Genomic DNA, 14,879 nt, shown 5'->3' with positions numbered 1-14,879 from the left:
AATTTCCTAGTGGGCAAGTTGTGAGGGAGGTATGTGGCTTTTTATATCTTTGTAGCTGTTTTATTAAAGAACAAAAGGCGAGGCAGGTTTGCCCAACACAGTTCCCAGCTTGACTTTTCCCTTTGGCTTAGTGACTTTGGGGTCCTCAGATTTATTTTCCTTTCACAGTTATGACGGTACATTTTATGTTATATTTATTTTAAACCCTCTTCCCCCACCCCAAAAGCGGGGGAGAAAACAAAGAGATGTAGCAGAAGAGGAAGTCACAGAGAAGCATCTTGCAGCATCTTTTTTTTTTTTTTTTTTTTTTTTGAGATGGAATCTCGCTCTGTCGCCAGGCTGGAGGGCAGTGGCGCAATCTTGGCTCACTGCAACTTCCGCCTCCCGGGTTCAAGCGATTCCCCTGCCTCAGCCTCCAAGTAGCTGGGACTACAGACATGTGCCACCACGTCTGGCTAATTTTTTTGTAATTTCAGTAGAGACAGGGCTTCACCATGTTGGCCAGGGTGGTCTCGATCTCCTGACCTCGTGATCCACCAGCCTCGGTCTCCCAAAGGGCTAGGATTACAGGCATCTTGCTACATCTTGAAGCATCTTCAGTGTGCTCTTGCTTGCTGGCTCTGATGATGGAGGTGTTCAAGCCATTGTGGAAGGAATGCAGTGGCCTCTAGGAGCTGAGAATGACACCAGCCAACATCCAGCAAGAAGACATGGGCTTCAGTCCTAGGCCCATGGACACAATTCTGTTAATATCCTGGATGAGCCTGGAAAGTGGGCTTTCCCAAGTCTGCAGATAAGAGCCCACGGCAGCTGACATTTTGACTTTAGCCTTGTGAGGCCCTGAGACAGGGACCCAGTCGAGCTGCTGGTTTCCTGCCCGGCAGGACTGAAAGATAATGCATGGGAGTTGTTTTATATTATAAGTTTGTGCTAATTTCTCACTGTAGCAATAGAAAACGAATACAAGGTCTTTAATGCATTAATGTTGAAAACACTTTTTATATATGTTGTAATTGTTTTTTAAGTGTGTCATGTGTTTTTAAACTCTTCCCTTAATTATATTGAATCCTCCTAATTTCACTATCAGAGGGTAAACTCCAGTTCCATTCTTGGGGGAGTCCTTTGCAGTCACCCCAGGTACTCAATATTCACATGCATCAGAATCACCCCGAATGCTTGTTAAAACACAGATTCCTGGGTGCTGCCCGCAGAGGTGCTGATGCAGTAGGTTTAGAAGGGCCCAAATATTTGCATTTCTAAAATGTTTCCAGGTGATGCTGAAGCTTCTGGCCGTAAAGACAATCCTTTGAGAACGTATTTCCTCCCCAGCACTGGGCCCTTCAGCCCCAGAGCGCTGCCCCGCCCTGGGTGGAAGGAAGCTGAGCTCCACCCCAGAGGGGCGGGGCCCTTTAAGCTCCGCCCTACGCAGTTGGCCCGGTTATCATTGGCTGGGAGTGCAGGGATCCCCTGCGTCACAGTGCCGTGCGCTCCCCAGCCAGAACGCCTGGGGCGGGGGTCTCTGCGCCTGCGCAGTGGAGCTGGGCGCTCTTGGGGCTTGAGTTTCTAAGGCTCGGGTCTCGCGTGCGGGCTACCGGATGGCGGAATCCCGGGCGGAGTCGGAGCCCTTGCTGGGCCGGGCCCGCGGCGGTGGCAGCGACTGCCCGGCGGGGCTGACCACTTGCCGCAGCATCCAAGTCGGCCCTGGTGAGCCGCCCGGACCCGGGGAGGGGACTGGCCCGGGAGACCGGGGTCGCGCGTGGGGGTCCCGCTGTCGCAGCACCCAGCGTCCTGCCGGGCGCTCCCCCAACAGGTTCGAGTCCGAGCGGGGCCCGGGCCGCGCCGGGCGCCAGGGGAGCCGGTGTTCTGAGGGCGAGTGGGCTGCGTCCTGCGGACCCGGACCGGGGTCAGGGCAGAGCTAGGATCGCTTCCGTGTCGCTTCCTCATCCCGACCAGCCGAGCGGAGAGGCCCTCGCCCAGCCGTGGGCAACCCCGAGGGAACCGGCCCCCTGCGGCAGGCAGGCACCTTCCGTGTGCCCAGGCGGGCCCAGACCCCATACTTCCCGAGGGTCGCCTGATTGGCTCAGAGAAGGCAGCACTTTGATTTTTCCCGTTTCTTCTGGGAAAAGCAGAGGCTCAGAGAGAGGCGTTACCCTACCCAAGGTCACACAGCCAGTAAGTGGCAGAGGTGGGATTCGAACCAGCTGGGAGCTAGGAGTCCTTTCTTTGTAGGGTGCCTTTCCCGGTCCCACGTCCTGTGGGGCTGGGGTGGGCCCCCTAAACAGTGACGGCTTCCGCGCCTTGCTCTCTGCCAGCCCAGAGCCCCCTCCCCACTCCCTCCTGCCGTTCCTGTTTTTTGTCGTGGTCTGAAGATTGCTGAATCCCCCCGAGGGTGGGGTGTGTCCGCCCCTCGCTGACACCAGGGGAATTAGGTTCTGGATTAGAGGTGGAAGGACCTTAGCTTCACTTTATAGATGAGGAAACTGAGGCCCAGAGAGGCCCTGAGACCTGCCCAAGGTCACAGCCCTCTGTGCTGGTGCGGCTGCTGCTCGAATCACTCTGAGAATTCACACCTGGCCGCTTCCCTCTCTGGCCTGTCTTTCCTTCTTTCCTGCTGTGTCTGGAAGGAACTGGGTTGGAATACTGGTGCCACCCACTGTCGGTGACATATGCCCATCCATGGAGTAATGGGGGGCCAAGGAGGGGACCCTGACAAGAGATGGAAAACCAGAGACTGAGGTGGCCACCCTGTCTGCTCACCTCAGAAGCTGCCTCCAGGAAGTTCTTCAGGGGCTTCCTGGGACCAGTCAGAAGGGAGATCTGCAGGGAGCAGCTCTGGCAGGCCCCTTGATGAGACGCCCAGCACATAGCAGCGTTCAGGGAACACAGATTTTGTGTCTAGGATTCTGGGCGCCTTTCTGGGGCTACCCTGGCTGTGTGGCCTTGGCAGTTGCTTAACCTTTCTGTTTTGTTTTTTTTTTTTTGAGACAGAGTATCACTTTGTCACCCAGGCTGGAGTGCAGTGGTGCAGTCTCGGCTCACTGCAGCCTCCACCTGCTGGGTTGAAGTGATTCTCCTGCTTTAGCCTCCCAAGTAGCTGGGACTACAGGCGCCCGCCACCACGCCTGGCTCATTTTTGTATTTTTAGTAGAGATGGGGTTTCACCATGTTGGCCAGGCTGGGCTCACACTCCTGACCTCAGGTGATCTGCCTGCCTCGGCCTCCCAAAGTGGTGGGATTACAGGCGTGAGCCACCGTGCCTGGCCCTGCTTAACCTTTCTGAATCTCAGTAAAAGGGAGATAATACTAGGGACTGCCTTGTGGGCATTCAGAGAGCATCCAGAGTTTGTCCTCAGCAGAGGGCCTGATGGACTGGGGTGGGGGCCAGTGGCCATCCTGGGTAAGCACCGTGATCATTGCAGGTCCTGGCCCTGGCAGGTGAGACCTGCTCTGCTGGGCAGTGTGGCTGATGAGAGGAGGCTCTCAGGGAGCGCTCTTTGTCCCTCTGCTGTGGCCTCAGCCAGGGCTTCTGAGAACGTGGACAGGACGCTCTGTGTTCCGAATCTCCTTGGCCAGGGTCCCCAGCAAGACTGGTAGACTATGGAGCCATGGAGACTCCCAAAGGCTCATTCAGTCTCAGTGCCGGGGCCTGTGCCAGACTTTGAAATGAAGGCCCTGTGCTCTGGTTCGCAAGTCCTGTGGTTGGTCTCTTGCCAACGGGTGGTGGGGGGCTGCTGCTGTGGGTGCCCCGAGGACCCCAGTGGACCCTGCTGTCGGGTCCTTTTGACTTTGCCCCACCTGACGGGGCCGGGGTCAAAGGTTGAGGACAGTTGTTTTCTGTTGTTTCTGGGTCAGAAAATCACACTTTTACTGATTATCAAAAAAGAGGACAAGGGATTACAATGCTCTAGAGGCTTTCAGAGTAACTGAGTGCTTATGAAGGGCTCACTTAGCAAAGTACTCTGGCTATGGTAAGTCATTCAGTCTGTACTTAGCTCCTCCTGGGTGGGGGTCCACGAGGACCTGGAGCACCGAGAGGTTAAGGCACTTGCCCAGGGTCACACAGGATGCTGGTCAGGACTCTACACAGGTTGTGCAGCCTGGAGCCTGGAGCAAGAGGGGAGCGGGAGCTCAGACCTGGATGTTGCGGGGCAGAGGCTTGGGTTAGGAAGCCGTGTCAAGGCCTGGTGTGCTGGATGCAGCGTCTCAGCCCCTGTTGTCCTCTGTGCCCTGCAGAACCCTCCAGCCCCCCGTAGGGTGATGGCATGTGGACAGGTGATTGCCCTCCAGGGTAATGAGCTCAGGGCGGGGCGAGCTGCCCCAAGGGAGTTCCTGGACCCACACACTGGGGGATGGTGCTCCTGGCAGAAGCTGCAACCTGAGTAAAGGGTGGGAGGCTTTGGAGAGCATGGCCTTGGCAGAGCCAACTTCAGAATGAGTGGCACGGAGGGTTGAAAGACAGGAGAGGAGCGGGCCAGCAAATGTGGGAACCTGCAGTGCCAGGCCAGGGTGGAGTGTGGGCCTGGAATAGTGGGGACCCAGGGGAAGCCGTGATGTGCTTCTGAGTGTTTGGAGCAAGATTCTCGGGCTGTTGCAGGGTGAAACGGAGGATGGCCAGACCCAGAATTTTATAAACCAGCAACCAAAAAGCCAGGCGAAATGGAAGGACAAGTGCGGGATGGTTCCAGGGGTGCCCACCACTGTTGGCCCGGGATGGCTGGCCTGGGTGGATGTGAGCACTTTCCATGGTCCTGGGGTTGGAGTGAGCCCTGGAACTCGGCAGCTTGTCTCTTGTCTAAGAAACTTGTATCACTAGATCTCTCCTGGTAGAGATTCTATCTTCTCCCAGGGAATTTGGTAAGGTGGGGCCTTTCAGATCACCTGCCCCCCAGGTTCCCCTTGGGGCTGTTCATTTATTCATGGGATAAATCAGCTTTGAGTCCTGTGTGCTTGAGTTTTGGGCTCTGCAGATACAGCAGGGAACAAAACAGTGTGGCTTCTGTTCACAGCGATCCCAGGATGTGCTCAGGGTACATAAACAGTAGCCACTTTCAGAGCTTCCCTGGGGAGACATTCGGCTGTCCTCAGGGTGGGTCTTGTGGCTGTGCACGTGGGTAACAAAGCCGCAGGGAGGGAAGGCTCTTGCTTCTGGCAGTGCAGCAAGGCCGGGCAGAGCCAGTGGGGTTCCGGTCTCTTGCCTCTGTCTGGGACCCCCACATCTCTAATCCGTCCGGGGCCCAGCTGCCTCTACCTCATGCCCCCAAGCAGGAGCCCGGAGGACGGGGCAGCTGCCTCCCTAGGGATGGCCAACAGAGTGGGCGGGTCATGGCCTGGACCTCTGCCTGGGGACCAGCACCTCCCGAGGCCTCTGCTGCTGCCTCCCGTGTCACCACATTGTCTTGGTGCAGCTGTGGGCCCCAAGGGGCCAGGTGTAAAAGCCGAGTCTCATCTGAAAAGGCAGCTGCTTCGCCCTCTCCCCGGGCTGGGAAGTGTCAGCCTCTCCGGGTTCCTCAGTTGCTTCGGGTTGAGCGTTGCTTTTCCCTTGGCCTGCTGAGGAGCAGCTCTGCAGCGAGGCCACACAGGTGGCATGTGCCTGCGATGCGGGTGGGTGGCCCGGGCCTCCCGCAGTGGCTCAGTGACTGACCAGGTGTGCCCACTGGCTGCTCCATGGCAGGCGAGAGGTTTGTGAGCAGGCCAGGATGCTGGGCCTTGGCTTCTGTGCCGCCTGACTTTTCCTGAAGGCCCCTCCTAGTCAGGAGCCACTGCCGCCTTTGCCCAGGCCTGTCGGGAGGCTCCACCCTGCTTGTGCTGTTGGTAAAGGCGGGTGGCCACCCTTCACTACAGAAGGCACCGGCAGAGGCTGGGGGACTCGGGCGTTCCCAAAGCTCTGACCCTGGGAGTGATTTGGGTGAGCTTGCCTGGGCCCATGGGCCGGGACAGTGAGGGGACGGAACCTGGGTAGCTCTCGTGAAGCCTCACGGCGGTGCCTTCGGGTTCTAGATGCCAGTTCTCCCTGTCGGTGTTGAATCTGAGGTCTAGTTTGATGGGGGTGGGTGGGACAGTGGGTGCAGTGTCCTGGCTCAGGAAGGCTGTGCAGGAGCCAGGGTCGGGCCCAGCAGAAGAGGGCTGACAGCAGCCCCGTGTACCGAGCGTGCTTGGGGAGTGTGGCAGGGGGCTCTGGCCCTCCTGCGTTGCACCTCCCAGTACCCTCTGGGGAGCCGAGTGGGTGGCTGTGAATAGCCCCACTTGGCAGAGGAGGAGCCAGCCACAGCCTTCCTGCTAGCATGTGGAGGAGCCGGGCTGTGAACCCCGAGTCTGGCGCCGGGGCCCTGCAGGACGTGCTGCTTCTCACGGGCTTGCTGGGTGTGTGTGCTGCAGGCGGAGCCGCCGTGCCCTGGGCCTGCCCTGTGCATGTGATGCCGGGGCACTTACCTGGTTTGGTCCCTGCCCCGGGCAGGCCCTTGCAGCCCCACTGCCGGGTGGAGTCATCTCTTTACACATGGCCTTGGGAGGAACCGCAGCCGGCATCTTTCCTCGATCCCGGGTGTCCTGGAGGGTGAGGCCATGTCATCCTGCTCGGTCACCTGGTGTCCCCCTCTGCCTGCAGGTGCCGCGGCCAGGTGGGACCTCTGCATTGATCAGGCTGTGGTCTTCATCGAAGATGCTATTCAGGTTGGTGGCACCTGCTCCCTGTGGCCTGACCTGGGGGGTGGCCACCCTCCAACGGGCTCGCCCCTCCAGGGGAGACTGACTGGGGCCAAGGCCTCCGTTGCTGGACTGTAGCTTAAGAGAACCGAGGGCGGAGCCTCTGGGCACGGCTCTCCGTCAGTCCCCGGAGAACTTGTTTTCTGCATCCTGGACGCATTTGCTGCTTTGATGCACTGTGTTCTGAGGCCTGTTGGGGACCACCCCATTCTAGGTCCTGGGTGGGTGGGGGTGTCTTGGAGGATGGCACGGCTGCACGGGGCATGGGAGGGTCAGCCCTGCACAGAGAAGAGAGAGCCTCACAGGCAGACACAGGCATGGCCGTGCCCTCAGCAAGTGCTCCCTGAGCGTTTGCTCACACACACACCCGCCCTGGGTGTGTGGCCTGCGAGGTCTTGTGTGTTGGGCAAACCTCATGGTTTGTGATGGTGTGGGCCTGCTGGGTCAGGGCCGGCCATGTCCACACGCTGAAGCGTCCCCTGTGATCCACAGCCTGAGACTTGGGCCTGTCTCATGTGTGGTGTGGGGCTCGGGCCACGGCCCATCCTGCATGTACCCCTGTCACGCCTCATGTGACTTTTTGCTTCCAGTACCGCTCCATCAATCACCGGGTGGATGCCAGCTCGATGTGGCTTTACCGACGGTATTACTCGAACGTATGCCAACGGTGAGAACGCACCCATGTGGAACTCACAGTTCCTGCCGGCTTGCGTGGCGGGGGAGGCTGGCCCCTACCTGGGGATCACCTGGTCTCAGGGTCCAGGCAGGCTCCCTGTTACATAGATAGGGCGGTTACCATCGTCCTCTCTGGAAAGGAGACGGCCTGTGATGGAAGGCTCCTTCGACAACAAGGGTTCCTTTCTGGAATGCTGGGGTTAGCCCTCGGCAATGGAGCTTTGAGCAGGTTCGTGATCTCCCCAGTCACGAGTGTCCATGCTCAGGCAGCGCCAGCTCCCGCGCTTCGGACCGGGGAAGCTCCTGATCAGCCTCTGGGCCCCGAGGGCTGCCGACTCCTGCGTTTTCATGTTTCTGTTCCCTTTCCAGGACTTTGAGCTTCACCATCTTCTTGATCCTGTTTTTGGCTTTTATCGAGACCCCATCCTCGCTCACCAGCACGGCGGACGTGCGCTATCGCGCTGCCCCCTGGGAGCCGCCCTGCGGCCTGACCGAGAGTGTCGAGGTGCTCTGCCTGCTGGTCTTTGCGGCCGACCTCTCTGTGAAGGTGAGGCGGGTGCCAGGCCCTCTGCGTGCTGGCCCGGCCTCCCAGCGCCTGGCCGCTGCTGTCCTGGTTTATTGCTGATTCTCTGGAGCGAGCTGCCTTTTCCCCAGACTTTGTACTTTGACCCTGTGAGGAAGGCACACTTTCTTGGACAAGCAAGCGCCTGAGGCAGAGGCTGTGTCAGCTGCCCTCCATCTCCACCATGCAAACCCGGTGTGCCATCAGCTTTCCTCCCTCCCCACCATGCAAACCCGGTGTGCCATCAGCTCTCCTCCCTCCCCACCATGCAAACCCGGTGTGCCGTCAGCTCTCCTCCCTCCCCACCATGCAAACCCGGTGTGCCGTCAGCTCTCCTCCCTCCCCACCATGCAAACCCGGTGTGCCGTCAGCTCTCCTCCCTCCCCACCATGCAAACCCGGTGTGCCATCAGCTCTCCTCCCTCCCCACCATGCAAACCCGGTGTGCCGTCAGCTCTCCTCCCTCCCCACCATGCAAACCCGGTGTGCCGTCAGCTCTCCTCCCTCCCCACCATGCAAACCCGGTGTGCCGTCAGCTCTCCTCCCTCCCCACCATGCAAACCCGGTGTGCCGTCAGCTCTCCTCCCTCCCCACCATGCAAACCCGGTGTGCCGTCAGCTCTCCTCCCTCTCCACCATGCAAACCCGGTGTGCCATCAGCTCTCCTCCCTCCCCACCATGCAAACCCGGTGTGCCATCAGCTTTCCTCCCTCCCCACCATGCAAACCCGGTGTGCCGTCCGCTCTCCTCCCTCTCCACCATGCAAACCCGGTGTGCCATCAGCTTTCCTCCCTCTCCACCATGCAAACTGAGGCCAGTGTGCCGTTGTGGGTGGCGCAGGCTGGCAGGGCCTCTGAGAACGGTCCAGGGTCTGTAGTGCTGCTGTGAGGAGAGGTCCCGAGTGAATAAATGAGGCCCAGGCGGTCCCTCCTCGAGGCTCACCGTGCCACCCCGAAGAGAAGAGGAGAGGAGGCGGGCGTGGGGCAGAAAGGGGTTTCTTGTGCACACAGCAGCTGCTGCACGTTTGACTCTGGATTCTGCCTGTGACACATGTCCTCCTAGAAGCTGGAGGTGGGGCTTTGGTGCTCACCTAAGCTTCTGAGCCTTGTCAGAGCCTTGGTGACTTTCCAGGGAGGTGCAGGCTACGTGTTCTATTTTTGTCAAACAGTGATTCCAATGCCGCGGTCTCAGGAGCCCCCACATCCCTGCCCATGGTGTTAGATCAGGCCCTGGCTGCAGCCTTCCTCAGCGCCAGCCCTGCCACTCCTTGGGCTTGGGCTCACGTGGCCTCCCGGTCGCGTGGGGCCTCTGCCCGGCGCTGCCCTGTAGTCCCTTGTGGGCAGGGCGGGCTGTGTGCTGACCAAGGGTTGTGGCTGGATGCCGGGGTGTGTGATTGCAGGCCCCGGGCAGTTTCTCATTTCTTCCTTTTTAGCTCCTCATGTGGTTAGCAGGTCTGGGGGTTTTTCAACTGGAACTGAAACTGGCAAGAGGTTGTTAATAGAGGTTTTTGAATGGTTGGTGTGTTTGAGATGTGTCAGAAGGTGAGAGAGGGTACATCAGCAAGTTGTGACCTCTGGGGTCTGTCTTTTATTTTATTTTATTTATTTTTTGAGACAGAGTCTCGCTCTGTGTTTTGAGACAGCACTCGCTCAGGCTGGAGTGCAGTGGCGTGATCTTGGCTCACTTCAACCTCCCACCTCCTGGGTTCAGGCGATTCTCCTGCCTCAGCCTCCCCAGCCGTTGGGACTACAGGCGCGTGCCACCACGCCTGGCTTATTTTTTGTATTTTTAGTAGAGATGGGGTTTCACTGTGTTAGCCAGGATGGTCTCGATCTCCTGACCTCATGATCTGCCTGCCTCGGCCTCCCAAAGTGCTGGGATTACAGGCGTGAGCCACTGCGCCCGGCCGTCTTTTATTTATTTATTTTTGAGACAGAGTCTCAGTCTGTCGCCCAGGCTAGGGTGCTGTGGCATGATCTCAGCTCACTGCAACCTTTGCCTCCTGGATTCAAGTGATTCTCCTGCCTCAGCCTCCCAAGTAGCTGGGATTACAGGTGCCTGCCACCATGCCCGGCTGATTTTTCTATTTTTGGTGGAGGCAGGGTTTCACCATGTTGTCCAGGCTGGTCTCAAACTCCTGACCTTGAGTGATCTGCCTGCCTTGGCGTCCCAAAGTGCTGGGATTACAGGCGTGAGCCACCGCCCTCTGGGGACTTTCTTGATGGTGGGAAATGGCAGTTAGGTAAGGGAAGAACAGACCAGACCTCACTTCCCAAACTGCCTTGCTGTAGCGGCGGAGACCTGCCCACTGAGCCGGTACTCTTCGAGCCTTTTCCAGAATGCATTCCGTGCCTTCTCAGCCTGCACAAGGTGGTTGGTTGCATAGGCAGAACAGGCAGGAGCCTCCTGTTACTGATGAGGACCAGGTTAGAGAGCTTCGGTGCTGCTTGAGGCTGCACAGTGAGTCCCTAGCAGGCTTGGGTGGGAGCTCGGGCCTCCTGACCGCTGCTCAGCATCCCGTGGGGACCACACTGTTGTGGGGGCACACCCTGCTCTGGTCGTCCGGTCCCTGCCCTGCGCACCGTCATTCTCTGGCTGCAGGGCCAGTGTGTGGGGCTGCTTGCTGCTCACCCGCCTGTCTCTCTTGCAGGGTTACCTGTTTGGGTGGGCCCATTTCCAGAAGAACCTTTGGTTGCTGGGCTACCTCGTGGTGCTGGTGGTGTCTCTGGTGGACTGGACCGTGTCCCTGAGTCTCGTGTGTCATGAGGTAGGTGGCGAGGTGGCCCTGAGACAGGCGGAGAGCTCTGGGGGTGGTGTGGGTGCAAGGCCCACAGGGATGTTGGGATGGAGCCCTGAGCCCGCCAGCCATCCTGCCCACCTGCCCAGCACTGCCCACCTCCCGTGGCACTTCTTCACTTGTTGGCTGGGGAGCCTTGTTCCCGTCTTGCAGATGAAGCCCCGGAGGGCTGGACAGGTGCAGGGTTCCTCGTGGCTCACCCTGTTGGTGAGGGCAGACCTGGGAGTGAGATCCAGGACTCTGGCCTCCCAGCTCTCCACTTTCTAGCTGAGGGCCTCGTCCGCCCAGCGCCCGACGAGAGCGCCACACCAGGGCCTCACCATGCCCCATAGTCACAAGCCCCAAGCTCTGTGAGGCCTGACAGTGAGAAAGCCCCTCACCCGGCCACGCTCAGCTCTTTCCACCGCAGCGTCTCAGTTTCCCCTCAGAGCACCCGGAAGCCCCCCCCGGGCTTTGGGAGAACAGAGCGGGAAGAGGTGGGTGCGGAGTCAGCAGGATCCACTGGGTCTTGTCGGGAAGCAGAGCCCCGCAGGTGCCCTGTGGAGGGAATGAACAGAGGGCCTTAAATAGGCGCCGAGAAACCAACAGTGAAAGCAGCCCAGTGGAACCAGAACCGCCGGAGCAGCCCCACCCTGGGCAGGGCACACGGGGGAGAGATGGGGGTTGTTAGCACCTGGAGGCCCAGGGGAGGGGCCCATAGAGCTGGGACCTTGCCCTCTGCCCTGTGGGAGGGGGCGCTACCCGGCGGGCGCTGGTGCCTCCCAGAAGCTCAATGAGGTTGGTCCCAGCAGTGCCGATGGGGAGGCTGGGAAGCTCTGGGTGCAGCCTAGTGAGTGCGTCTCCTGTCCGCCTGCCCCAGGGCCCTGCTGGCAGGACCTGGTGGGGAGTAGCCGCTGCAGAGAGCTGGAATGGGCGGCGGCGCGGCCACAGCCCGGCAGAGCGGAAGGGTGGCTGGAGGGCAGTCCCGCTGTGCTGCTGTGGGGCCTCCGCGGCCGCCTCCTTCCTGTCTCCCTGACCCGGCAGCGTCCTGAAGCCTCCTCCCTGCACAGGAAGAGCCTCTCCCGTGACTGCCCCAGCAAGGGGAGCGGGGACGGCCCTCCCACCGCCATTTCTGAGTTACGGTCGTGGCAGCTGTATTATGTTTTGTAACTTACAGGCTAAATTGTAAGCCACACCAAGAATCCTTATATGAAATTAGGATGGGGAAGGAGACAGGAAAAAGGGACACAGGTCTATGTTACAAGCAAGGAAGAAAACAAATAAAGGCCTGTTTTTGTACCTGGCCGTGGGCCCTTCCTGGATCTCTTCTGCCACCTGCTCTGTGCTCCTTTCACCTCCGCCAGCTCCCCAGCTGGCCCTGGTTTTTCACCTGGCACAGGGACTGGACCTTCCTCCCTGAGGGGCCCGAGTGGTCCTGCCTTTAGAAGGCTGGAGTTCTTTGCTAACTTTTTCCTATGGGACATAGGAGTAAGAGGTGCCCCAGAGGACCCCACCCAGCCCTCCCTGCTGTTCTCAGTGGTAGCGGCCAGCCTGCCCGCTCACCCCGCTGGCACAGCAGCCCTCTTCTCATGAACAAGCTATGGTCCAGACCACTGGCACCAGCGTGTATCCTGGTGGAAGCATCCCCACCTTGGGAGGGGATATTTCCAGACCGGGGACCCAGAATGGGCGAGGTGGGAGGTGGAAAGCTGGCCATCCCCCTGTGCCTCTTCACCACGTTCACTCCCATTGCCCTTGCCTGGGTCCCAGTGGGTCCTAGCTGGGGAGAGACAGCCCCGCCCAGTTGCCTCCAGTTCAGAGCCTGTGCTGTGCCCTGTGACCCTAAGCCGACAGCGTTGCTGAGTCTTCCTAAGGCTCTGGGACCCTTCCCACAGCCAGCTACTGTGGGGCCGTGCCAGGGCTGCCCCAGCTCTTCCACTGGAAGCGGTATTTGCAGGGCTGTGAGTGGGACATAGTGCCCCACTGAGTTCATTCCCCAAGTTCTGGGATGGTGCTGGCAGAGACGTTGGGGGCAGGGCAGGCAGATTCATAACCTGCACGCCTGTCTGTCCCGGGAGGACAGATGAGTGCCGGTTACGGGCAAGGGCCCCTTTGTTGCCGGGGGCTGTCTTGGGCCGGTACTGGGCTCTGCCTCTGGCTGAGCGGCTGTGCTATTGGCACCAGGCATAGCCTCCATGTCTGTCGTGGTGGCCGATTTGTGTGTGGTGGAGGGAGTTAGGAGCAGGGTGGCTGAGGGAAGAGGCCCAGTTGCATCCACAGGATGCCTCGTCCTGGCCAGAGAGGCTCCTCTCCGTGGTGCCCATGGTGGGCGTTCATGTGGGGCCTCGGCTCCTCACGCCACGTGCCGTGCAGAGCAGCTTGTTCAGAGCAGCTTGTTCAGAGCAGCCAGTCCACATGCTTCCTCCCAGACCTCGTTCCCAGTCTTCCACCCTTCTCTTTCCACCCCCCTGTCCTCCACCTGGGAATGTCCCCTTTCCAGTCCACGCAGGGGACCGCCCACTGCAGAGCTTTGCCTTCCGCCGCGTCTGTGCGGCGCTTTCTTGTTGGAGGCTGAAATGCGTGTGTGCGTTTCTGGCTGGACCGGCCATCACTCAGCACGTCTGCAAACCAGGCCTGAGGTTTTCCTCTGTGGCCAGCTGTCCAGTCATACAGAACTCCCACAGGCACTGGGCGGCTTGCAGGCAGGATCGGGTGCCCCCAGCCTTGTGGCCGGGGGAGCTGGATAACACCTGGGCTGCCGGTCACTGTTGGGTTTTGCTCATTCACTTTGTCTTTGCCAGGGCTGTTTGGACGTGGTTTGTCTTCAAAGCCTTGGGTCTGAGGGTCCCAGGGGCTTGACTGGCATTGTGGTTGGTTGTCCTTGAAGGCTGGTCACCTGGATGTACCTTCCCATCCTCATAGAGGCCTCAAGGCCCCAGCTGTCAAGGGAAGGCCCTCAGGGTTGGGCTCTTGAGTCTGGGGAAGCTGTGCCGTGGTCTGTGTCTGACTACAGGTGAGGGTGCAAGTTCCTGGGCAGGGGAGGGGAGCCAGCAGCACCTTCAGTGTCTGCTTGGCCTGTAGAGGGGCTGAGAGAAGCCTTTGTTATCAGGCCCTAAAACTGGAGTTTCCAACCAGTGGGCAACAAGTGGGTTCCGGGTGAGCTGGGCGCACAGGGCAGGAGCCAGAGCCCTGAGCCGTTCTCTGTTCACCGCTGTTCCCTTGGCCTTCTCAGTCTTGCGCCAGGCCTTGGGGTCCCTTTTGAGGGTGATGATTCACTTGGAGTGAGTGCTGGGGATCAGTCACTTGCAGACGTTCCAGAGGGCCTGCTGTGCTGCTGCTGGGTGGACCGTGGTGAACAGAACGGGCAGGTCTCTTGTCCTCTGAGACCCCCTTCCGGAGTGACAGAGAGACTGCCAGCGCACAGAAGTGCCAGACACAGAGAGTGATTCCCAAGGGTGGTGGGTGCCGTGCCGGAGAGGAGCCCGGCAGCCCTGGCAGAGGTGGTGTTCTGCAGGTTGGCAGGGGGGCTGAGCCGGCCAGCTGGGCAGAGACTGGCGGCTGGAGGGCCGTGGCCTCTGCGGCCTGGGAAGGGGCTGGACTGACTGGCCGGGCCTGCTCTGTGGACCCTGGAGGCCATGGGCAGAGCCGTGGGCAGCTGTCGGAGTGTTTGGTTTTGTGCAAGGAGCTGACAGCCGTGCGTTTCTAAAACAAGGTACTGATGAGGAGGCGAGACTGCAGCTGAGAGCGTGGATTTGAGATTGACAGGCGCCAAAGTGTAAACGGGATACTCATGGGACTGAATCCAGGTGTGAGGCAGAGAGAGGAGGTGGGGGCAGGGTGCCCAGCACAGGCGGATCGGGCAGTGCGGGGGCCCACAGGGCAGCCGGGAGCACCGAGGTAGCTGTGTCTGGTGCCGAGGGCGCCAGGCAGGATGGGAAGGTTATCATGGGGACCCCCAGGTGGGTCCCAGTGGCCAGGAGGGGAGGATGGGCTGGGACAGGAGCAGGGGAGGTGGGTGAATAGAGGGGAGGGGAGGGAAACGTGGCATGATGGAAGCTGTGAGAAACTGGTGTGTGGTGGTTGGAGCAGGAGGTGGTGATTGAACCAATACTGACTGAGAAGGCTGGGGTGGGTTGACAGGACTGTGGGTGGGCACTTCTGTCCTC

General features: G+C 59.7%; 1 protein-coding gene across 13 annotated transcripts in view; it reads left to right on the top strand.

Moving 5' to 3' along the window:
- Window positions 1-1,526: 1,526 nt before the first annotated feature.
- The window catches only part of LOC105469720 (two pore segment channel 2), a 202,702-nt gene continuing 189,349 nt past the window's right edge, over window positions 1,527-14,879 (top strand). For 5 of the 13 annotated variants that reach the window (XR_011610439.1, XR_011610438.1, XR_980036.2 and 2 more), the window contains exons 1-5: window positions 1,527-1,704; window positions 6,455-6,669; window positions 7,293-7,369; window positions 7,747-7,924; window positions 10,588-10,704. Coding sequence is in view for 7 of the 13 variants with exons in the window: in XM_071074128.1 (XP_070930229.1) it covers window positions 1,596-1,704; window positions 6,455-6,669; window positions 7,293-7,369; window positions 7,747-7,924; window positions 10,588-10,704 (696 nt within the window). In the remaining 6 variants the exon portion in view is untranslated. The remainder of the gene's footprint in view (window positions 1,705-6,454; window positions 6,670-7,292; window positions 7,370-7,746; window positions 7,925-10,587; window positions 10,705-14,879) is intronic. The other 8 variants (XR_011610440.1, XR_011610436.1, XM_011721166.2 and 5 more) reach the window with 3 other exon arrangements.

Source organism: Macaca nemestrina, chromosome 12 (genome assembly GCF_043159975.1).
Source record: "Macaca nemestrina isolate mMacNem1 chromosome 12, mMacNem.hap1, whole genome shotgun sequence".
NCBI classification, from domain to species: Eukaryota; Metazoa; Chordata; class Mammalia; order Primates; family Cercopithecidae; genus Macaca; species Macaca nemestrina.
This window is presented reverse-complemented; position numbering and strand designations above follow the sequence as displayed.